This window comes from Zootoca vivipara, chromosome 10 (genome assembly GCF_965207765.1).
Source record: "Zootoca vivipara chromosome 10, rZooViv2.hap1.1, whole genome shotgun sequence".
NCBI lineage: Eukaryota > Metazoa > Chordata > Lepidosauria > Squamata > Lacertidae > Zootoca > Zootoca vivipara.
This window is the reverse complement of record NC_142593.1, coordinates 32,996,177-33,020,984: the sequence shown is the minus strand read 5'-3', so window position 1 is coordinate 33,020,984 and position 24,808 is coordinate 32,996,177. Positions and strand designations below refer to the sequence as shown.

Genomic DNA, 24,808 nt, shown 5'->3' with positions numbered 1-24,808 from the left:
TACAGGAGATTGCAACCAACACAGCAATTGGCAAGTGTTTCTTACAGTCATAATTATAGTCAATATAGAGCGGCACAGAGTTAAATTTTTTAACTTTTTTAATGGTGGTGTGCCGCGTGATTTTTTTCACGGAACAAGTGTGCCGTGGCCCAAAAAAGGTTGAGAAACACTGCTCCAGTGTATGTTAGTGGGCAGAGATAAAAGGGGTTAAGGATTTCAGTTTGGATGTTGTTGTTGTTGTTGTTGTTTAGTTGTGTCTGACTCTTCGACCCCATGGACCAGAGCACGCCAGGCACTCCTGTCTTCCACTGCCTCCCGCAGTTTGCTCAAACTCATGCTGGTAGCTTGAGTTTGGAAGGATAATGTAGGCTGAAGTAAATCCTTTTCAGTCTGTTAGAGGCAACAAGGAAGAAGAAGGGGATCCAGGGACAGCATGTAGGCTGATTGTAACACACACACACACACACACAGAGAGAGAGAGAGAGAGAGAGAGAGAGAGAGAGAGACAGACAGACAGACAGACAGACAGACAGACAGAAGAAAGAATATGGCTGATTTCTGTGTTTTGGACCCAAATGCACCTGTGCCAATGGAAGAAGCAAGAGACCCTCTTTGAGTATAATGGTTTGAACCCCTCTATATTGACCAGGGTGGTCCAACACATGGCCATCAGCAGCACTTGATGCCCCTACCCTTCACAATCCTCATGCTGCCTTCCCAAAGCCAGGTAAGTGGGGTGCTGGGCTTTGGGAAGAAAGTGTGAGGGCTCTGACAGGGTGCTAGAGACCTCCTACCCCCTTTCCAAAGCCTAGTTAGGGCTTTCCCAGCTTTGGGAAGGAGATAGGAGGGCATTAGGTCCCTGCCAGAACCTTAAAGGTAAAGGTAAAGGGACCCCTGACCATTAGGTCCAGTCGTGACCGACTCTGAGGTTGCGCGCTCATCTCGCATTATTGGCCGAGGGAGCCGGCGTATAGCTTCCAGGTCATGTGGCCGGCATGACAAAGCCACTTCTGGCGAACCAGAGCAGCACACAGAAACGCCGTTTACCTTCCCGCTGTAGCGGTACCTATTTATCTACTTGCATTTTGACGTGCTTTCGAACTGCTAGGTTGGCAGGAGCTGGGACCGAGCAATGGGAGCTCACCCCGTCACAGGGATTCGAACCGCTGACCTTCTGATCAGCAAGCCCTAGGCTCTGTGGTTTAACCCACAGCGCCACCTAGGCTTTTAAATCTCCTTTAATTTTAGAGCACAGCAGAAAGTGTCTTACATGAGGGGTAAAGGTGAAGGATCACTGGAAGTTAAGTCCAGCTGAATTTGACTATGGGGTACAGCACTCATCTCTGCTTTCAGGCTGAGGGAACTGGCGTATGTCTGCAGACAGCCTTTCCAGGTCATGTGGCCAGCATGACTAAACCGCTTATGATGCAACAGGACACTGTGATGGAAGCCAGAGCGCACAGAAATGCCATTTACCATCCTGCTGCAGCGGTACCAATTTATCTACTTGTGCTGGTATGCTTTTGAACTGCTAGGTTGGCAGGAGCTGGGACAGAGCAATGGGAGCAGACCCCACTGCGCAGATTTGAACTGCCAACCTTATGATTAGCAAGCCCAAGAGGCTCAGTGGTTTTAGACCACAGCGCCACCACATCTCTTCCACATGAGGGGTAAAGTGATATGGCTGTAATATATCTTTGACTGTACTACTGAGAGCAAAGCTTGTGACTCAAATTACAGTTTACATCAAGTTTTGTGTTAGCAGCCAAAGGGCAAACACACAACACCAGATAATATTTCTGCCTGAGATTTCTTTTTTAATATAAGGAAATTTATAAATGATTTTAAATAATAAATAAATAAAAACATTCCAACACAAGACCAAAGGGCTTGCAACAGTATAGGTCTTTAAGTAACCATCAAAAGAGATTTCGTACTCTTAAGAGTTACAAATTAGAATATTTTAAAGAAACTGATGACAATGAACTAAACTATGAGACAGAGGATCAAGGGTATGAACAATGCACAGCTAATCCTATTTAAAACTTTGCAGCTTTATTTATTAAAAGTATTTCCCCCCCACGTTCCATTAAAATACTCAAGTCCCTTAGTACACTTCAAGCTTCTGCTTTTTTAATTCCTCTGTCTGCTTACTGGAAACTGGTTCATACTTCTACAAATATCTCTCTACAACATTTAACTATCACCACAGAAATACATTGTTTCCCTTTTTTTATAATACTGCTCTATACCGAATTCTGTTTAATTTTCAAACTGATTGTATCAAATTCATATTTTAAACTACAAACAGATGTTTTTCAAATAGCTCATTTTCCCACTTTGCACACTAGTCTATAATTACACTTGCTGTAAACCCAAATAGCATGTGAAAAATAAGCTATGTAAGGACAATGTATTGCTGCAAAATCAACTTAGGTGGGATCCAAGGTTCTGCCTCTGTTGAAGGGAGGGAACATTTGTATTAACTCACTAATATGAACACTAATTTTCATGACTAGAATGCAGAATTTGCATTTCCTAGTGTAAATGCCTAATTTCTTGGATCAAAAATTAGACATGCATAATTCTAGAAGAGAAAGTTTTGATTATGTACGGTAGTGTTCTCAGAAAGACAAAACTTTCAGTGTTCTTTTTTCTTTAATATTAATAAATTAAATCTGATACAAGTATCAAAACATAAACAAATTAAATCATCCACTTTATATTAAAAACATTTCTATAAGATCTTTACAACAGGTAGACTATTAGCCACTATATGGAGTTTCACCATTCTAAATGGTCATAACCCACTGACAAAATTCTGTATTTCATTAACAAATTTGAATGCATTTTAAGATTTACAGAATGTTGTCAATCAGACTAAATAAAGAGTACCAAACCATCTCCCATTATTTCTTGTTTTGAAGGGCCTCCTTGCATTTCCAACAGCAAGCACAAACCAGTTTAGCAACCAGTAGTGCATGTTTTAGAAACAAGTGACTAGGAGATTGAGTTCTGATGTCCTCAGTATGCTATGACTGTTCTGAACCAATGTAGGCTGGATGAGTGTCAGTACACTGAGAAAGGTTCAGGAGCTCTCCAGGTGGTGGAGGCAATAATGGCGCACAGACTGGAGGTTCCCAAAGCTATATTGATTTATTAGGGCCACAGTCCAATGCACACAGACCTGGAAATTAAGTCTCACTAAATTCAGTGGGGCTTACGTCTAAGTTGACATGCATAGAACTATGACATAAAACCATTAAACTGTAATACAGTAGTTGACTAGTATTTAGAAAGATGTCTTTCTAAATAAAATAAGTAAATAAGTATGCCAGAATAATTAGCTAATAAACACACATACCTTTCTCTTATGAAATCTGCTAGTTCTTTTGTAGATACATGTCCATGTTTCATATTATGATAGAGGACATCAAAGCCATTGTTCCTTTCCCCCTATGATTAAAAAAATTAAATGGCTTAGTTGAAGTTATGAATAATAGAATTAATAACGGAAGAAGTTCACTCATTAGCGCCGCTCCACAACCAGTTGCACAAGCACTAGAAGCAAACTCTGTGAAACAAAGTATCTGGAACTAAAGCACAGTAGGACTATTAATATAATGTGGTTTATTTAGAAATGTGGAGCAACAATAGTAGGGACCACAAACAGCACCCTCATATGGGGATTACATCACTTGCGTAGTCCACACCTTCTACTAGCCTTCTCTTACACTAAAAGACGAAGCAGCAAAAAATAATTGCTTCAGTTCTAATATTTTGCATACTTATTACTTCCAACAGAGGTTTGGCCCATTCTAAAATGCTTCAAGAAGGGCTCTTTCCTTTTTAAGTATGCAATTACTGTCTTGTTCAACATGGTAAACCAAGAGTAAAAAGGGGGCCATGGTGTTGTTCTTCCCTGCTCCAAATTAGATAAATGTACCTTCTGACAATAGTGACTGATGGCATTAAACCACCACATCAAACCATTGTTAAAAACTAACAATGATATAATGCGAACGTGAAACATGCCTATGCGCGCTGCTGAAAAATTGCTGCTCTGCTCCTTCCTCACTCCTTCTGTTGATACACCACCAGGAAACAAGCCTGTGTGTGGCTTGTTGTGACATCTGACCTAAGGCTTGTGGTTTGTTTCTCCCCAAATCAACCATGAACAGTAAACAAAACAAACTTTGGTTATCACTTATAGTTTGGAGAGAAACAAACCAAAGCCCAGGTTTAGACATCATGACAAGGTTGACTCCAGTTTACTTCCTGGTGGTGCATAAGCAGGAGTGTGGGAAGAGCACAGCGAGAACTTTGAGCTGTGTACAGAAGCATGCTGCTTATTCATATTAAACCATAGTTTGTTTCTGACTAAGGCTTTTAACTAACATTTAAAAATGAAAAACTGTTAAGAAAGCTTTTGTAATATACAGTATCTAGATTACAATGAATCAGTTAAGATTGCCACAAAGTAATTTCATAATAAAAACTGAGAAAAGAATTCAGCTTTATATTTTTGTTTGCTCTTTCCATTGTAAGCCATCCCCCAAATTACTCTGTTAAGGTTCTAAATGATACGGTATGTCACCCAATAATACTTGTGTTCTTGATTCAACACTTTATCACACAACAAATTCAGAAAATGCAATGCAAGGCAGGATGCTGCAAACATGAAGCTATTTGTCTTTTGTGAAGGTGTAGAGCCCAATGTTCCCCATATGAGCTTTGGGGAGCATGTGTAGTACATGACCGTATGCTATAAGGAACCCTGTTCAAACTGTTAGTGTTAATGAACAAGAATCCATTAGCAATTCTTTAAGTCCAAGGCTATAAAATAAAACAAATGTTTGTATTAAATTTGACTATTCTCTTTATCAACTAAGTAAACAAATTCTAATGCTAACATGGAAATAAAAGTAGCTGTGCAAGCACTATCAGATGACTAGAGCATTTCCAAAAAACCAGTTCATAACAGGAAACACATTACAGGAACTCCTTGTTTTGTTAACTATCCTAATGCTATATGAAAATTCTGCAGAAAAGATAGAAGGCATCACCCTTGTCTATCCAAGCAGCATATTTGAACTTTAAAACTCCTGTTTAGCAGTGCAACTTTTCAACAGCATTCTTGTTTCTACAATATGTAACTAAGCAAGGAATAGCTTCCTTCCATTATTCTATTGGTAAATACAGCAACTTAAGCTGCTGCAGTTTCTACATTAACATTAGCAAATCTGATACCACAGTATTTTTATGCTTGAAGTATAAACTACAAGAAGGCAGTACTGATTACTTATTTCTCTATAAATCACCCTATCTATAAATCCTACTTCCTTGAAATCCTGAAAACATATATACACCAAGAAATTGATAACCATTAAAATAGAAGTACATAAGTTGTTAAGAGTATACATTCTATCTGTCAAACTGCAAATGCTTGAATGGGAAAAAAATGTTTTCAACTGGAGTCTCAAACCCAACAATGTAAGAGACAGCAGCACCTTTAACAGGTGATCATTCCAGGGTCTGGAGCCTACCACAGAGAACACCCTTCTAGATACCCCTTCTTATGCCTTTTTAAAAATTGGTGTTTCATAGGCTACTTTTCAGTTCTCAGGGGTGGAAACATGGGGAAAGTTACCAGTTTTCGATAGCTGCTCAGCAATTTCACATTTGATTTCTTTCAGAACACATGGGTGATGTCATTCAGACCTGACAATTTGTCAATTTTTATTTTGTCTATTAGGCCAAGAACTTCATCTCTTGTTCCTTCCTTCCTGCAAAAGTTCAGGCACTGGGATCTGCCCTACAGATGCAAAGAATTCAGCTTCTCTGCAAACTTATCCTCCTTTAACACATCTTTGACTTGCTTGACATCAAAGGGTGAAACTGCTTCCCTAATAGTCTCCAATAGTTGTTAATTGATTTAAAGAACTTCTTGCTCTTAAGGCTTTTTAGCAATGTATTCCTCCAATCCCATTTTCTTTTTTTAGTATCTTTTACTATATGCTTGCACATTTTTGGCTGAAGTTAGTGTTGCATTTTATCCTCTTTATCTGGACAAGACTTCCATTTTTTGAAGGAAGCCTTCTTGCCAGTAATACTTTATTTTCTTTGATTCTGCTTGTTAAGAGTGCCAGTATTTTCTTGGCCCTCATGCTTCCTTTCCTGATCTGCAGTATACACTCCAGCTGAGCGTCTAACATTGCATTTTTAAAGAACTCCCAAGCATTTTTGAGTGATTTTGCCCACTTGACTTTGCCTTTCAGCTTCCTTTTTACAAATGTCCTCATTTTGGGGAAGTATCCTCTTTTGAAATCAAATGTGACTGTTCTGGGCTTTCTTTAAAATTGGCAATCTACATGTATGTTTTAATTAATAGAACTATGACCAGTGCTCCCAACTGACTTGACAACACTTACATATCATACTGGGTCCTGGAAACCACTTAAGTTCAGGGTTGCTGCCCCTCTAGTCAGTTCCATGACCAACTGTTCTAGGACACAGGCATTTAGGGTATCCGGAAATGTTACCTTTCTGTCATGTAATATACATGACAGATGTGGGGGAGGTTTAAGTTACCCATTACTACATTCTCTCTTTTCAATGCTTCATTTGGATTTGGATTTCATTCTTCATCTCAAGACCACTCTGAGCATTTTGATCATGGGGACATTAGCATGTCCACCAGACTAAATTCCTCTTAGGAGCCACAGCTTGTCCCAGAATATGTATTCCCTAGTGGCTAACAATAGCAACTTGCCACAATGGCAAGTACCTCTGCTATTGAAGGCAGTATGCCTCTGAATACCAATTGCTGGGAATCACAGGACAGAAGAATGGTGTTGTACTAAAGTCCTGCTTTCAGGCTTCTCATAGGCATACACCTGGCCACTGAAGGAACAGGATGAAACTGTCAGCAAGGCAAGTGAGGAATTTGTTGGACCTTATATTCTTGGCATATTTTGAGTTCCAACATATATCAGGGAAGTTGAAGTCTCCCATAACTATTATCTCTCTCCTTTTTGAATGATTGGTAATCTGCTCTAGTAAGTCATCATCCAAATCTTCATCAGTCTGGCTTGCAAGTCCATATATTTTTACCCATAGACTCTTAATCTGCCTTCCATGTTCCAAGTCACGGATCTTATCACAAGTATACACATTATTTACATATAATGGTAATCCACATCCCTTCGGGTTTGATATATTCTTTTACAGCAGGTTGGACCCCTCAATTTCGACATTCCAGTCAAGAGTTTCATCCCACCAGGTTTCTGTAATGCCTATTAGATGCCATTCTGTATTAAGAGCTCAAATTGGGCTTGCTTGTTTGCCATACTCTGTCCATTGGTATAAAATATTTACAAGCATTTCCAAGCTTGAACATATTTAGTATTTAAACCACACTAAGTGCACTTTAATTATTTAAATTTCATTTAAGTATACAAATTATAGCCAGGTTGAAAAGCCATGCATTACTATCTAGTAACCAGCTGTGAAGTCCAGTCCTGCCATGATACACATTATATGCATTTATCAATACACATATTGTATAATGATGTAACTTGAGTTTTATGTATACTTAATTCCTCCACCACAACCATTTTCAACATGAAATTTGCTCTACAGGTTTTTTCTTCTCCTTTCATATTTTAACTGCAGGTATGTGGTATTCAACTAGGTTTTATTCAGAAGAGACCCAATGAAATTAATGGACCTAACTTAGTTATGTATATTTCAGTGGGTCTTTTCCAAGTAAAACTCAGTTGAATACTACCCAATGATTTATATCAGTTTAGTTACAAAATAGTTACATTGCTGTTTCCTGGTACAACCACAAAATACAGGGAACAAGCAGAATCTGGCTAATAAAATTATTTGAATTTTCTAAGACTATTTATTCACAAAAATGAATAACTACTAGTTTTTCATGAAAGTGTTCATGTGGAATCTTAAAAGGCTAAACTCATTTGCAATCTGCTCAAAACAAGGCAGGATATGAACCCAGAGAATGTCTTGTATCCTAGCTTGCTTTGAAGCTATTAACCAGTGTTTCTGAATTTGCACACAATTGAACGTTATGGATAAGAGTTAAATGCTAGGTGTTTGCATAAAGGAAGGAGAGAAATGGCTGCAAAGAGGCTGCATGGTAGGCAAGTCATGGCTTAGTAAACTCAAATTATTGGCTTTCTGTTATATGCAAATGCAACGATTTATGTAATGCATTCCAAGACAGCAAATATCTGGGAGTAAGCGCCACTGAACCCCATGGTACTTCCTTTGAGTAAAACAGCATTGATTCAAACACACTGAACATTTGTTTAACAAAGTTTCAGTCAGCCAAATACAACCTTTTGATTTTAATCAGAAATGAAAATATTATGAAAAAGTTTTACTATTTAAAGTGCTAGGCTAAAACAGGAAGCACATCAAAGAAAAAGAGAAGTATCCGGGTTCTACTTGATTATTTTCCTCCACTTGCTTGTTTCCTCACCTGGGGCTTGACTGTGACATGGCCAGTGATTGCAAAAAGGTTACTAGCCTGATGAGAGAATCAAGCTTCACCCTCCATTCCCTCTACTTTGTTTTTAAACTGCAATTCCTGTTTACTGCAATGGATTAGCATAAATAAGTAAACCTTTCCTCCTACAGAGAGATTGGCTCAGTTTCCTGTATTTTCATACCTTTTTGAATTTGATCTAATCATCACAAACAGAAGCAAAACTTGAGCCTAGTCATTATCACCTCAATCACTTTGCAGAGCAAGGAAGACTAGTCACCATAATTACCATGGAGAGTAGATTTGCTGGAGCCTGTTATGTTCAACTACCTTTCTGGATAAGAAAACTTTGGTAAATCCATACAGCTAATAAGATGACATACTTTCAGTTTTGATTTCTGACAATAATCATATGCACACACAAAATCAGATACAACTGATTTAGGGTAGTGGAAAAGTTTCTGAAAACCCTCATTACAACTTATAGGGCAGAAGGCACAGAAATGAGAAAATACCAGAGTAACTCATTTTATTGCCTGAAGATGGAACTTTCAAGTTCATGCTAGGTCCTCAGACAGTGTGTGGCTCAAACAAGGAGCCCTGTAAGATGGGCACCAATTCCCTGCTTTCTGTACCGCCAGAACATGTCTTCTGTATCTACAGCACTGTACCTATCTTCTCTGGCTACTACAGGAACTGTTGTCTTTTCTGATCCTTTTCCTTGGAAGGAGCAATTATGCAAAATTCCTCAATTTCTGCATTTTCTGTTAGTAGTTCTCAACATTCACCTGGGGAACTTTGTTAGCTGTGGGAATCTATTGGTTTAATGGCTGAGAGTTTCAATTGCAAAATAGAAAAGGAAAATGGAAGGCAAAGGAAGAGGGAGCATTGGCTCATTCAAGTGACTACCAGTTTATATTGAGCATTCTGTAGCAAGAGGGTATTAGGATTGTGGAGTAATTGTCACAGGTTTGACAACAGTAATGTACCATGGAAAGTTTTGCAAAAGTGGGAAAACTGCAGGTAGTTTTCCAATGCTTAATTTTTCTGTAGAAAATGTCCCATTAAAATTTTGTTTCATAAAAGTGGTAATAATTAGTGGATACCAATACCATTACAAGCTGCAAGCTTGGCAGTTTCAGAGTTGTAATTAATGTTTCTCAGGAAGTGTTAAAGAATGCACTTCTATATATTTTCTTGATTTGTCATTGGGGATAAAATAAAACTGCAAATACACATTAATGTTACCTGATTGCCTGTGCAGGTCAAGTAAAAAAATGAAGCTAAACTTATTTCATCTCAGACTGCATAATGTAAAAGAAGTTCATGCCACAGTCTTTACATTTTTGCAGGTACTGAAAAATAATTTATACATAAAGCTTTCAATGTGTTTGAATAGAACATTTAACAGTGCAATCCTAAACATTTCTATTCAGAAGTAAGTCACAAATTCACAGGCAATATTTCACTGCTTAGATTAGCCTTCTCCAACCCAATGCCCTTCAGGTGTTTGGGACTACAATTCCAATCAGCCCTAACAAGCACTGTAAGCATTCTAGTACAAAACATATGGAAGTTGAAGGCTGGTTTCATACTCCATGGCATGAGCCATATTATATTGACTACTAGCATCCAAGGGCTAAACAAGTCAATAATTTCTCTTCAGTAAATGCATATATAGATAAACTCCCCAGAATCTGAATAGGCCTTGAAAACACCAACTTAAGTTATCAAATATTGCAAACACTCAACAACCATAAGGTTTCACATAATAGTCAGTCATACTAAGCCGCATCCTCCATTCCATTTTCATAAAATTTGCAATAAGTGTCCTCTAAAGTCACCTAGATGAAATCACCCACTCCAGCACCAAAATCTCCAAAACTGCAAACTGGAAACTGGGAGGTAAGTACACTATTTGTTGGGTCCAAATACAACTTCTTTACCAGAGTGGCTGGGGAAACCCAGCCAGATGGGCGGGGTAGAAATAATAAATTATTATTACAGTGGTACCTCGGTTTATGAACACAATTGGTTCCGGAAGTCTGTTCATAAACTGAAGCGTTCATAAACTGAAGCGAGCTTTCCCATTGAAAATAATGGAAAATGAATTAATCCGTTCCAGACAGTCCGCGGAGTACTTAAACTGAAGCGTTCATAAACTGAAGTGAACTTTCCCATTGAAAGTAATGGAAAGTTGATTAATCCGTTCCAGACGGGTCCACGGAGTACTTAAACTGAAGCGTTCATAAACTGAAACATAGGTGTAATTGGTTCCGGAAGTCTGTTCATAAACTGAAGCATTCATAAACTGAAACAAACTTTCCCATTGAAAGTAATGGAAAGTGAATTAATCCGTTCCAGATGGGTCCACGGCGTTCATAAACCGAAAATTCATAAACCGAGGTTCCACTGTATTATACCACAGCCTCCTTAAGAACTGTGGGAACTAATCCTTCAGAGTTGTCCACATGACCAACCCAGTTCTAGCTGATTTGAACTGTCAGGATGGGAAAGACCCTATATAGAACATATATGTATCAGCCTTCCAAGCAACTTGTGCACATACTCATGCAATACAAGCTTAAAAGGATCCATAACAACTGACTAAACAGTGTCCAAGCCCCATTCCTCTCAGAAGCCAGTGCGGATACAAGCGATTTTATCTGAAAACTGTGACCATTTGGTCACAGCAAGCTTTTTGAGTGTTCCACTATCTGATCTCCTGATCTTATATGAAGATGGCTATTCCACTTCTACATCTCCTGTACTTAAAAATGCAGTGTACTAATAGGCTGTTACAGGAAAACAGCAGCAATTGTCAAAAGGTCTTAAAGCACCAAACCAGATGTGAATTTACAGTACCACAAATGATCAATTATAAATAAGTTATCCTGTAATGGAGCAGGGAACTTAAAGTAAAAAAGCAAAGTACCTCTCTATATAAACATGAGCCCACTTTTAGGAGTCTCAGTGCTTAACAGTGCCTTACTACTTTCAGCCTATAAAACTAGAAGAACTATGAATTAAAATACCTCTTCCAATGGAACAATAATTGCATGTTCATTGCATATGTTCATTATATCTGCATTGCCAATCAGCCCACAAAAGTTACTAGCCTACAAAAATATTTACGGTACTAGTCTGCTTAAGCTGGCAGAGTAAGGCTAGAGAGCTTTATCCCTTATCCAGTATGTCCAGAAGAAAGCAACCTAAATAGTGAAGAATCTGGAAACCAAGAGCTATCAGCTATTCAGCACTGAGAAGAGAAGATCAAAAAGTAACATTATAGCTGCCTTCAATTATCTGAAGGGTTGCAATGTGGAGGATGGAGCAGACTTGTTCACTGTTACTCCAGAAGGCAAGACTAGACACAGTGAGTGGAAATTGCAAGGAAGGAGATTTTGATTAAACATGCAGAGAAACTTCCTAACGGCAAGAGATGTTCAACATTAGAATAGCCTGTCTTGGCAAGCTCTTCTTTGCTCAATGGCTGGATGGTTCTCTCTCTCAGGGATGCTTTTGAGCAGTGGGCTAGACTTTGCAATGAACAAATCAACCTACTTATTTTCTTTTCATGCCAGTGTTGATGTGCTCAATTCAGGACTTTCTTTGCAGTTTTTTTTAAAAGGTCCCTTCCAATTTATGAATTATATTATAGAATTTGGTATTTGGATTTTGCCTTAAATAGTTTATATACACATGGCACCTATACACTGTAAGCAAAAAGCAATCAAGTCACACAATCTACATGCATTGGGATTGGCTGCCCATTAAATCCACATCACAGTCTGGCATCATAATTCCTTCATTGTATTAGGAATGATGTATTGCAGCGTTTCTCAACCGGTGTTCCGCGGCACACTACTGTGCCGCGAGACGCTGGCTGGTGTGCCGCGACGAGAAGGGCGATTTGCATTGTCACGTCGCTGACCCACCGGAAAGGAAGCCGGCCAGGTCACGACGCGAGGCGAGCGCCCGTGTCGTGACCCGGCCGGCTTCCTTTCCGGCGGGCCAGTGCTGGATATTGGCGGCCGCCAGGCACATGACAATGCAAATCGCCCTTCTCGTCGCCGCACGTCGCGGCAAAGAGTTGGCATCCAGCCGGAGGCCAGAGAGGGCGCCGCCGCCTGGGGAGGAGGAGGCAGGCGGGGAAGGCTGCGCAGGGCTTCCCTTCACCGGGCCAGAGCGGCGGCGGCTGCCTGGGGTGGCTGGGAGGGAGGCGGCGGCAGCTGCGCGCCCGTGTCTGCCCGCCTGGGGTCTGTGCGTGCCGTCTAACGTGTCCCCGCTCGCTCCGCAGGCTCTGCGCCTGGTGGGTCCGCCTGGCTACCGCGCAGCAGTTCTTCAGTGGCATGCTTTACGTCTCCCCTCCAAACTAAACTAAATATAGGGCGGCACAGAGTTGGTGTGCCGCGGGATTTTTTTTCATAGAACAAGTGTGCCGTGGCCCAAAAAAGGTTGAGAAACACTGATGTATTGGTTGGGTTGATACTGGGTTATACTGCTTGCACCACATTATTCTTTTTTAAATACAGTATACCACATAATGGCTTATCCCATGACAGTGCCAACATAATCTTATTTATATAATTCAAACCCAGTACTTCACATTATACTTCACCATAAATGAGAAAATAAACCCTGAAAGGAAAGCTGTTACACATGCATAAAAAAATCATGGTTGCACAGAAGATTGTATAGCTAGCATAGTATAAGAAGTGTATGTTTTCAAAGGATACATTGTTTTTCCATACGCATACATGCAGCAACAATAGTTCAAGTACAGTGGTACCTCGGTTTTCGAACAGCTTAGTTCACAAACAACTTGGAACCAGAATGCTGCAAAACCGGAATTAGGTGTTCCGGTTTTCGAACTTCTTTTCAGGAGCCAAATGTGCTCCATTTTGTAATTCAAGCCTTGTTTCCATTTTTACTGTTGCACTGCTAATTTGCATCCCCCCATTGTAATTCAAGCCTTCCATTTCCAATTGCAGTGTTCTGAGGTGATATTTGGAGCTTATATTTAGTGCTATTTATTTTGCATTTTTTTGTTTTGTTTTGTGACTTTTTTGGTTAATTTGTTTTTGTGACTGTGTGGAACCCAGTTCAGATACTGATTGATTGTGTGACTGTGCAAATGGACAAAAGCCCCCCATCCAAACAATGACTATTATCAGTGCAGGTAAGAAATAATAATTCTAATTGTTGTCATCTACAATACTGTTTTATTTATTTTCATAGTACAGTACATTGATTATTGCTTTATTTTATGGATCAGTGGTCTCGGTAGATAGTAAAATTCATGTTAAATTGCTGTTTTAGGGGTTGTTTTTAAAAGTCTGGAACAGATTAATCGGTTTTGCATTACTTTCTATGGGAAAGTGCATCTTGGTTTTGGAACACTTTGGTTTTGGAACGGACTTCCAGAACGGATTAATTTTGAGTACCAAGGTAACACTGTACTCTGTAAATAAATTTGTATGCTTATTTGGAAATCCTTCAACTGAAAAATGTACTGATGCCCTAAAGTGATCTCGATTTGTTTATATTTGGTAAACAAAACTAAAAATATGCTACACACATAATATGTTATTATTATAATATATATATTTATACCCCATCTTTTTCAGTGAAGGGACTTAATGTGGCTTACACATAAAAACAAATCAAAACTTTATTGCGGTCCAAAGACCCACAAAACAATTTCAAAACTAGATACAGTTAAAACAACCAGACATAGTTTTTTGTTTTGTTTTTAGTGATTCTTGTTTTCACGTATACCTACATAAAAACAAGAATCACTAAAAACAAAACAAAAAACTATAATTAAAAAACAATTAAACATTAATAGAGGTGAAACTATATACACATATAAAATATGTTTAAAACATACAAATAATTACAATAAAAGCAGCACAGCACCAGCCCTTTCATCAAAAGCAGTCAATTCCAAAAAACCTGTTGGAACAAGAATGTCTTTACCTGCCAGCAGAAGGACAAGGAGGAAGCCAGTGTAGTTTCTCCAGGGAGGAAGTTTCAGAGTAATGCATAAATATCTCAAAAACATATAATAGTCAAAATTATCAAACCTGATATATTTTATGAAATGTAATTAACAGAATAGTTGCAGTCAGTTCTGCAAATTTTGGGATTATTTATATTAGCCCTGTTACCTTCTACCCTCATTGGCAAATCAAGTGTCAGAGTGAGTGAAAAATCATATACATTGTATGTGTGTCCCTATATACATATTCAGGCAAAGTCACTGGGATAACAGTTAATTATAACTTTGAAACCATTTTATAGAATAATAGAATTGTAGAGTTGGAAGAGCCCCCAAGGCTCATCTAGTCCAACTCCCTGCAATGCAGGAATGTTCTATCATTGTTCCATCACTAATGAGTTTCAAAAACAAGGGGGACCTGCAGCACAATGTTGCAGTATATTCAGAGAACCCAGAATAGGAGCCTTTAAATGCTTTTCAGGCCTTGGGGCAAAGTGAATTTCAGGAGTTTCTGTCCCTGCTGGCCTTCTACAGCTGTGTTACATAGCACTGTGACTAGAGAGTTGTCAGTGTCAAACCCAATACTTTCATAGCTATGAAGTGTAGAAGGGCACTCAGCTGAGGAGCTGATTGCTGAATAGGTCAATTTCCTCTCTTCCTCTGCCCTTCATTTGCTTTTTTCTTACTTTTACAACTGACAGAAATATTGTACTCTAGTGATTAGATCAGCTTTTCTAAACCTTAAGTCCCCTCATGTTGTTGGACTACAACTCCCATCATTTCTAGTTACCAGGGTCAGTAGTCAGGGATGCTGGGAGTTGTAGTCCAACATCATCTGCGGACCCAAGGTTGAGAAAGGCTGTGTTGGAATGTTGGACTAGGACTTGGAAAAGCAGAGCTCAAAACCACACTCAACCATGAAGCTCACTGGGTGACCTTAGGCCAGCCACTCTCTCTAAGCCTAACTGACTTTACAGTGTTGTTGTGAGGATAAATGGACTGGGAGAGAACCATGTATTGCAACTTGAGATCCTTTGAAAGGTGAGTTCTAAATATTATAATTGATTGAGTAAAATGGAAATTCCATGTCTTAAACTGTTCTCAGACATAGATTGGACTGATAGATTCACAGTCTACCAATTTATTTATTTAGATCCTCCCTCACCCCTCTCTTTGTAGGCTAAACTCTTACCAATGTTCTGTAAATTCCCATGTTCTTGTTAGCAGTTTTACTTTACTTTTCATTAATAGATTTATAAAATTCTGTATCTCTAGGGCACCCCTCAAGGAAGCAAAAAAAACTAGCCTATTTTGGGGTGGCTCCATTTTGTTTCAAAACTAATTCGCACTCAACCACTTGGTGTACAGTAGAGTTTGGAGCAGAGTTTCTGTTTTTAGAAATGTTTCTAGGGAAAATATAGTGAAGGTAGATTTCATCTACAGTATAAGAAACAAATATTTTCACTCAACATCATGGCCGCAATACCTCATACAGAATGCTCTTCTATGGAGTCAGTTCACACGTTCAGTTACAAAGTTGCATTCATGATCTACTTTTAAATAGGCCTTTAGTCTCATCAAATTTAGAAACATTCATTTGCCAGTGTTCTTCCCTTGAAATTGACACCACTTAAACCTGGATTCAGTTAAACCTTTACTTGTTAAACCTAATAATTAAGTTATTAGCATTATCTGTTCCTGACACCAAGAAGGTATGCAGGTTTTCAGTAATGGCAGTACAGTATATTCTTCTCCAGCAGTGACCAACAATTGCCACATATTTCACAGTCACAACCACCACCCAACTGTAAAATACAGGAACAGAAAATACAGGCAATAAGTATGAGGAAACAATAAGTTATATATTCTGACTTTTATATAATAAAAGGACTAGATCCTGGACATAATGAACATACAAATATTTGCAGAACTGCCACCCCAAATATACTACCAATATCTGTACTTCCTTCAAAAGATGTCATTTGAAATACATTCAGCCATAAATAAACATTTATAAAGCCATAATCAACATTTCAATTGATTCTGAAACAGCTGGTCACATTTGTTGTCTCAAAATGTCCCAAGATATCCAAGGTTGAAATCCTGTGCACTCTTACTACGGTATATACCACAATGAATTCAGATGGACTTTCTCTTGAGTCCATCTGATTCTGTCAGGAATCTGTCACTTCTACTGCAAATCCATACATGTCTACTCAGAAGGAAGTCCCATAAAGGTAAATGGCAGACAGCAACCTCAATTGGGTACTAATTAAAAAAAAATCCTAAGCAGCAATTCACTGGGACTCTGAGCTTTCAGAGAAAAGCAGATCCAATTTAAGGAAATCAAAGTTGAATGAGCATTCTTAGAAACTTTATATGGACAAAAATTCTGTGACACTTTTAAGATAGCAGATATTCCAAGGCAACATCTAATTATTTTATTAGTAACCTATACATGCTATTTAAATCATTTCATGAAACTACTACTAGCTTGCTGTTCTTCTGAATCATGAAGTGCAGAAGAGGCAGAGAAAAAGAGGACAAGCTGTATGTCCTTGTACAGTGGAACCTCGGTTTATGAACACCTCGGTTTATGAATTTTCGGTTTATGAACACCGCGGACCCATCTGGAACGGATTAATTCATTTTCCATTACTTTCAATGGGAAAGTTCACTTCAGTTTATGAACGCTTCAGTTTATGAACAGACTTCCGGAACCAATTACACCCATGCTTCAGTTTATGAACGCTTCAGTTTAAGTACTCCGCGGACCCATCTGGAACGGATTAATCCACTTTCCATTACTTTCAATGGGAAAGTTCGCTTCAGTTTATGAACGCTTCAGTTTAAGTACCCTGCGGACCGTCTGGAACGGATTAATCCACTTTCCATTACTTTCAATGGGAAAGTTCGCTTCAGTTTATGAACGCTTCAGTTTATGAACAGACTTCCGGAACCAATTGTGTTCATAAACCGAGGTACCACTGTATACAGTTTCATTCCTGGAAAGCACAGATACACTAACACAGTGTCTCTGAAATAAAGCATGTACGTGTATAGAGGATATTTTTAAAAACCCAAGCCAGGTTTGCTCTGCATTTAGGTGATTACCTTGATTCTACTATATAGTGTTAAAAACCTCTAACTGCTTAACTCAAAAGTCATGTACAGTAGTAAGTACATAAAAATTCAATATCCAGACAGTGACTTGAGGTTCCTATTATTAGGCTACTTCATCTCTTTGGTTCCTTTGCTAAGAAGTTTTATATATAATAGATTGGTAAGATCTCCTTGTTAAGTCATAAATAAAGACCTCGTCTTGCTTTAAAAAAAAACAAGCATAAACAAGACCTTTTTTAAAAAAAAGCAGCACTACAATGGAGTAGTTTCGGATTCCACAAGACACTGAAGATTCAGCAGCGGCATTTACTGTAGTAGAAGAGTCAAGGGAAGGGGGGGGGAGGATCCCAAGTAAACTTCCACTGAGCCTCAGTTTCTAGGGTTTTGTCCGCGAGAGTGAAGAAGAGGAAAAGTAAACAACCTCACCCAGCAGCCTGGCCCCGTCCCGCCGCCGCATCGAGAGACGCCCCTCGGGGGCAGGAGGGCACATTTTAAGCCGCCGCCACTCCCAGTCACCCTCCTCTCGGGGCAAAGCAACAGCAACAGGTGCCCTGGACTTCCTTCTCACCCAGGGAAAGAGGGAGGCGGAGAAGGCAGGCATCCTCAGCACAGGAGCCACACAAGGGCACTGGCCTGGGTTAAGCCCCCGCCACACAAGCCCGTCCCCCTCACGCCGGCCTCGCTCGCTCGCACCCCCCCCCGCCCCCAGCAGCAGGCGCTGGCACTGGCCACGGAGCGGCCCGTGAGGTAAAAGCCGAGGCCACCGTACTTCGCAGCGAAGGGAAGCGGCGCCCCCCGTATCCCAAGCCGTCGCCACGGCAGGCCCGAACCCTGCCCCGAAGGTGGCGCAAGAGCCGGGAAGGAGAAGAGGCAGAGGCGCCGCCGCCGCCGCCACCAGGCTCCGGGTCGCCGTCCGGGTCGCCTCTTATCCCTCCCCGCGCTTCTTTTCCATTGTGCGCGACACGGTCCGGCCCCTGGGGAAGGGAGAGCCGGGAAGGGGGGAGGGAAGGGAAGAAAAAAAAACCAGCTCCTCACCCAGAAACTCTCCACAAAGTACGCCATGACCATCTCGCTGACTCGGCCCGGCCCCGACCGCCACAGCCACCGGGAATTGGGGGTGGGGAGAGCGGCTCGGAGAAAGAGGGAACCGCCGCCGCTGCTCGCCGCCCTTCCCTTCGCGGCACAACTCCTCCTCCTCCTCGTCCTGCTCTAACTCTGTCCCCTCTCCTTCGCCCTCTCTCCACAGACGCCAGCCAGCCTGCGAGCTCAAAGGGGCGCATGCGCCAGGTTGCCGGCCAAGGCGCGCGCACCGCGGCTCGGCACAACACGGGCGGCGCAGGAACGGCTGACTTCCCTGGCGAAGGGAGTGAGCAGGCGCGGAGAGGCGGATGTGCAGGATTCGAGAGGCGGCGGGGCGGGGCGGGGGAGCGAGCGAGGCCCAGCTTATGGGGCAGCGGCCGGCGCCGAGAGGCTCGGAGGGTGGGGCGGGCGAGTCGAGGAACTCTGTGCGTCTGAGAGGGGTGGGGGATGGGGTAGAAGCGGGGTATGCCCTTCCCCCACCGCAATCAGGGATATCTTAATGTAAGGCGCCCTGGGAAGACGCCTGGATGGAAAGGCATGATCAAAAGGAAGGAGATGCTGTCACGTACAAAGGTTGTAAGGAGGCGACTTTTTCCAACAGGTGTGGAGGGAAGCCGGAGCGGCGGCGGGGGAAAATAAAACAACAGAGGAGGCTGAGCCGTTGGTCAGAGCTCAAGCAATTCTCGTCCACGCTGAGGCTTTTTGGTTGGCTTCGGCAGTGGTGTGATGGTAGAACCCTAAGACGACCCCCAAGCCCACCTGTTGTTGCTCCAGCATCATGTTCTTACAGTGGCCCATCATCAGTGGCCCATGGGAAGGACCATAGCTGCCAAGTTACCCCTTTTTTAAGGGATTTTCCCTTATGCTCAATAGGCTTTCTCGTGAGAAAAGGGAAAACTTGGCAGCTATGGGAAGGACACAAGCAGGGCATGACATTTTCCCTGCCCACTTGCCATTCCCACCAAGGCTGGGGACATACCATACATTTAAAGCACACCCGCTGCCGCCTATGAAAAGAGTTGTGGGAACTGCAGTTTACCCCTTTTAGAGCTACTATTCCCAGCAACCTTAAACAACCACTCCCAGGATCTGGGTTGTGGGTGGGTGTGCTTTAAATGGAATGTGCACCAGCCAAATCCATATAACAACAAATAACACTATATCACTGTAAGCATAGTGCCAAGCCAGGTTTTTTCTCTGCCCTCCTTCCACTTTGCATACACTGAAGAGGACTGGAGGACGGAGATGGTTGCTTGCCAATTTTTGTCCTTTTAGTGGGTCATAATAAATAATTGCTTTTGATGGCAGTTGAACTCTTAGCCAAGTATGTGAAACAAACAAACAAAAATGCCTCCAGTAGCACCTTAGAGACCAACTAAGTTTGTCATAGGTATGAGCTTTCGTGTGCATGCACACTTCTTCAGATACACTGAAACAGACAAACTTAGTTGGTCTCTAAGGTGCTACTGGAAGCAATTTTTTTATTTTTTGTTTTGACTACGTCAGACCAACACGGCTACCTACTTGTAACTTTAGCCAAGTATGTTAATCTAATCTACCACTTACGGGCTGGTTAGCTTAAAGTCTGTTCCAGAAAAACTAGTATAAATCATTGTTAAAAACAAAGTTGCCATGCATATAGAAGAACAAGTCTTGCTGAAGGAGAATCAGCATGGCTTCCGAAAGGGTAAATCCTATTACACTATTTGAGTGTCAACAAGCTCCTTGAGAGCCAGTGTAGTGTAGTGGTTAAGAGCGGTAGACTCGTAATCTGGGGAACTGGGTTCCCGTCTCTGCTACTCCACACGCAGCTGCTGGGTGACCTTGGGCTAGTCACACTTCTTTGAAGTCTCTCAGCCCCACCCACCTCACAGGGTGTTTGTTGTGGGGGAGGAAGGGAAAGGAGAATGTTAGCCGCTTTGAGACTCCTTCGGGTAGTGATAAAGCGGGATATAGATGTGGGTGATCCAACCAACAATGCTGAGTAAGAGAAAACATGAAAGAGGTGTATAAGATTATGTATGGTGTGGGGCAGTGATGGAGAACCTATGACACGCATGTCAGACGTGACACGCAGAGCCCTCACTGCTGGCACACGCCCCATCGGCCCATTCACGCTGTTGTTGTTGGTCCCCCCCATTTGTTCTCCCGCTCCTCCTACAGCTTGTCTCCGCTGTTAAAACCCGGATCCTTTTTTGCTGTTGTTGTTGCTGGTAGCCGGAGATCGTTTTTTAACCCTTTCTGTGCTGTTTTTTCTGGTGCTTTGGCAGACTATGCCGGTGCTGCGTGTTAGTTCCAGCGAAGGTATTATTTGTCATTTATTTCTGTTCTCTTTCCCCCCCAAAAGCAAAGCAACTTTTGCACCCCCCCCAAAAAAACCCTCCACAACTTTGGTTAGCAGCCCCCCCCCAAAGCTCAACAACTCTGGGCACTTTGTGATAAATAAGGGGTTTTTTGGTTTGGTTTGGTTAAATATTTGGTTTGGTTAAATAAATTGTTTGGTTTGGTTAAATAAATTGTTTGGTTAAATAATTAGTTTTTGGTTTATTAAATACAGTTATATATTACAATTATACATTTTTGTTATTCAAACTATAAATATCGCGAAATTATGGTTTTTTTTCTTGAAGTGACACACCACCCAAGTTATGCTTGGTTTTTTGACACACCAAGCTCAAAAGGTTGCCCATCACTGGTGTGGGGAAAAATAGAGAAGGAAAAGTTTTTCTATTGCTCTCATACAATTAGAACCAAGGGCCACCCAATGAAGTGGAATGTTTGAAAATTCAGGACAGACAAAAGAAACAACTTATTTGCACAGTACATACTCAACTATAAAATTTGCTCACATAAGATTTAGTGACGGCCACCAACTTGGATAGCTTTAAATGAGGTTTAGACAAATTTGAGGACAGGGCTATCAACTGTTACCAACCATTGTGGCAGTGTTTGACCTCTGCTGTTGGGGATAGTATGCCTCTAAGTTGCTGGGAATCATCACAAGTGTGCAGAGTGCTATTGCATTCTTGTCCTACTTATGGCAGTGCTGTCAACGTTCCCTTTTTTGTGGGAAATTCCCTTATTCAGCGCCCTTACTTTCATATCCGGGACGTTGACAGTCCCATAGAATTCCTTATCTTCAAATGGGGAGGGGTTTTTTGACAGCTATGACTTACAGGCTTCCCATAGGCACCAGGCTGGCCACTGTTAGAATGAAATGTTGAACTATTTTTGTTTAGGCAAGCCTATCCAGATGCATAGGTGTTGACGTGTTTTAATATCTTTTGCTGTTAATTTTTATTCTTTGTATATGTTTGGATTGGCAAATAGCAATCCTGGAGATGACATCATTGTCCCTGCCATGAAATAAGTGCCAGTGCCTTGTTGGCACCTGCTCCTGCTCCAATACACCATTGTTTTTGTAGGAACAGACAAAACATGGCAAACCCTCCGATAGTGAGTAGGCTTGATCTAGGTCCAATCTAGTGAAGTCAGCAAGTGCATTGTCTCAGTACAGTATATCTTTTTCTAACAGAACTGAGTTGTGATACTTGGATTTTATATTGGTGCTCTGTGGATAAGGACACCAAATATGTCTGGGAAGCTCTTGATGTCTGCAAGATGTTATCCAGACTGAACATGAACTGAACAGAGGAGTGAAATAGCCAGTTATGCTAAGCAGGTGAATTTCTATAATGAAAGCTGGAAGTTCCTTATTTTCAATTTTTGCTGCTGGGATAGGCTTCTTGCAGCTTGATGATCAAGGGCTTGCAGCTTAATGATTTTCTACCCATCTTTAACAGTAATGCTTTTTTAAACCTTGAAGTTCTTATGTACAGCTTATTAAACGTGCAGGAAGACTGGTCCTGCATTTCCCTATTTTTCTCTCTCTGTGTATACAGTTCCACACAATTCCTCATATATGTGCCTTTGCGGAGCACTTTTGGGTGCAGTTTATAGAGCTCTCTGGTCACAGAACTGTTCTTTCCATTTTTTTCCTTGACACTTTTGAATTATTTTATTATTTATTAATTTGTATGCTGCCCATAAATCTCAGGACAGTTTACAACATAAAACTTGTGTGCATCTCCCATTTTTCTTCTTCCATGGCAACAGGGAATGTCATTGCAATTTTCTGTAGAATTTGGAATTTTGTGGCATTTCTATTTCACTATGTATTTCATTCAATTCAATTGATACCCCACACTTCCTAAGGAGCCCAGGGATTGTAACACTCAAATAATAAGATTAGTGAGAAAGTACTTACCCTTTCAGAAACACTGAATTGTTCTCCAGAGCTTTATTCTGTCCCCCCCCCTTAAGAGAGAGCTCTTCCATTTTCCTCATTTTGTTTAAGCAGGCATTGTCCTCAGTTTTAGTTTGTGCAAGTTCTTATTAGTCTTCAAATTCTGGAGTCCTTTAAAATATGCTTTTTTCCAATAGCAAATTCACCACCACTGCTTATAATCAATGCCCACATTATTAAAACCCACTAAGCATGCGTGTTCCTTGAAGCTTTGGGTGTCATTATGGGAAAGGGTTTGCTGCCCTGATTTCAGACTGACCTGTGAAACTCCAGGCACCGCCTCCATGGCTGCTTGAGAACAAACCCAACTTCTGCCCTTCTAATACCTGCTGCCAAAGGTTCAGTTTAAACTCAAGAATGACAGAGAACACTGGACTGTTTCACTAGCATTGTTTTACACTGCTTTATAATAATTATTATTAACTGGTACTCACCATGAAGTTGTTACAGTAAGTGCCACACTTTTAACATTTTGGGGACCCTTTAGTATCCCCATAAAAAAACAGTTTTAGCTTCAAGGTCACCTCAAATGCGTTCTTTACTGACTTCTTGATATACCCAATATATGTATCATTTTTCAGACATGTACTGTATTCTGATTTTAATCAGCCTCTGCCAGAAATTCCTTCTTAATCAGAACTGGGGAGCCTGTGGCCTCCCGTAGGTTTAATTCCAACTTCCATAAACCCTGGCCAGCATGGTGAGTAGTCAGGAATTATGGAAGTCCAGCATTCTTAGGAGGGCCTCAGCCTCCCCATTCAGGTTCTAAATATTAAAACATGGTTGTTAGCTGTACAAACTGCTCATAACCCCCCCCCCCCCATTCACCCAATGGCACCTCCAGCACTGCAGCTTCAGTGGTACAGTACCAACATCCTGTAGCCCCAGTATCTCATATCTTAGTAGCCACTCAAATGGCTTTATGATGCCTTCTTCAGAACTGGTCCCATAACTACTAAACCACCTCACACTGGTTAGCATGTCACTTTAGCAATGTCCTAGGTATCAACCCTGTGTATGAAGAGGATAAATCTTCAATACATCTGATGATGTGAACTCCAGTTCACAAAAGCTTTTGTCATAATACATCTTTAAAGTGTCACAAGAGTTTTCGCTGTCAGCTATTATCCAAAAGCCTAAAACTGAGTTACAAATGAGTTAATGCATGTAATTTCTCTTCCTTCCTACAATGTAGAAAAATCCAACAAAATCAACTGAAATTGGTGAGAAAACACACACCAAAGAGGGAAAAAAATCAATTGGGTGAGAAGTGCAGGAGTCTCTTGGAGGGAAACCTGGTTGCAAGGGGGGGGATTCTTTGGCCAGTTTTGCTAATTGAGTTTTTAAAAGAATGAATACTGGTCTTTTGGCATTCCTGAGATTAAAATCCAATATAAAAGGCATGCTTATTTTAAAAAGTGATTATATGGTTGAGTGGTTTATTCTAGATTTAATAAATTGTTCTCAGCCAGGCTGAAAATCTTGTTCGTTAAGCTGCATTCCTTACATACCATATTAAAAGTGAAATGCATAATGAACTGTACACCTTGAGAATGTTCTCTTTTGAATCCTTGTTCAAATGACTTATGTTCAGAGATGTGGAAGCGTTTATGTCTCGTGTGCTCTCATTTTTATTACTTGTTTTAAAAAATGAACAAGCTCTCCCCTCACTCTCAAGATTCTGGATTCATTCACCAGCCCCTTTGCTCATAATGCTAATGCTGCGGCAGCAGAATAACTCTGCCCAGGATCTCATTTGTACAAATTTTCATCTTCCTTCCTC

At 40.9% G+C, this 24,808-nt stretch overlaps 1 protein-coding gene across 3 annotated transcripts in view; it reads right to left on the bottom strand.

Annotated features, from left to right (window-relative positions):
* The window catches only part of FCHO2 (FCH and mu domain containing endocytic adaptor 2), a 71,180-nt gene extending 52,198 nt beyond the window's left edge, over positions 1–18,982 (bottom strand). For 2 of the 3 annotated variants that reach the window (XM_035099544.3, XM_088653154.1), the window contains exons 1-2: positions 18,675–18,982; positions 3,365–3,456 (exon numbers count right to left, since the gene is read on the bottom strand). In XM_035099544.3, coding sequence (XP_034955435.1) covers positions 3,365–3,456; positions 18,675–18,707 — 125 coding nt within the window. In that variant the 5' untranslated portion in view covers positions 18,708–18,982. Of the gene's footprint in view, positions 1–3,364; positions 3,457–18,065; positions 18,295–18,674 lie in introns of those variants that run through there. The other variant, XM_088653153.1, reaches the window with a different exon arrangement.
* Positions 18,983–24,808: the final 5,826 nt, after the last annotated feature.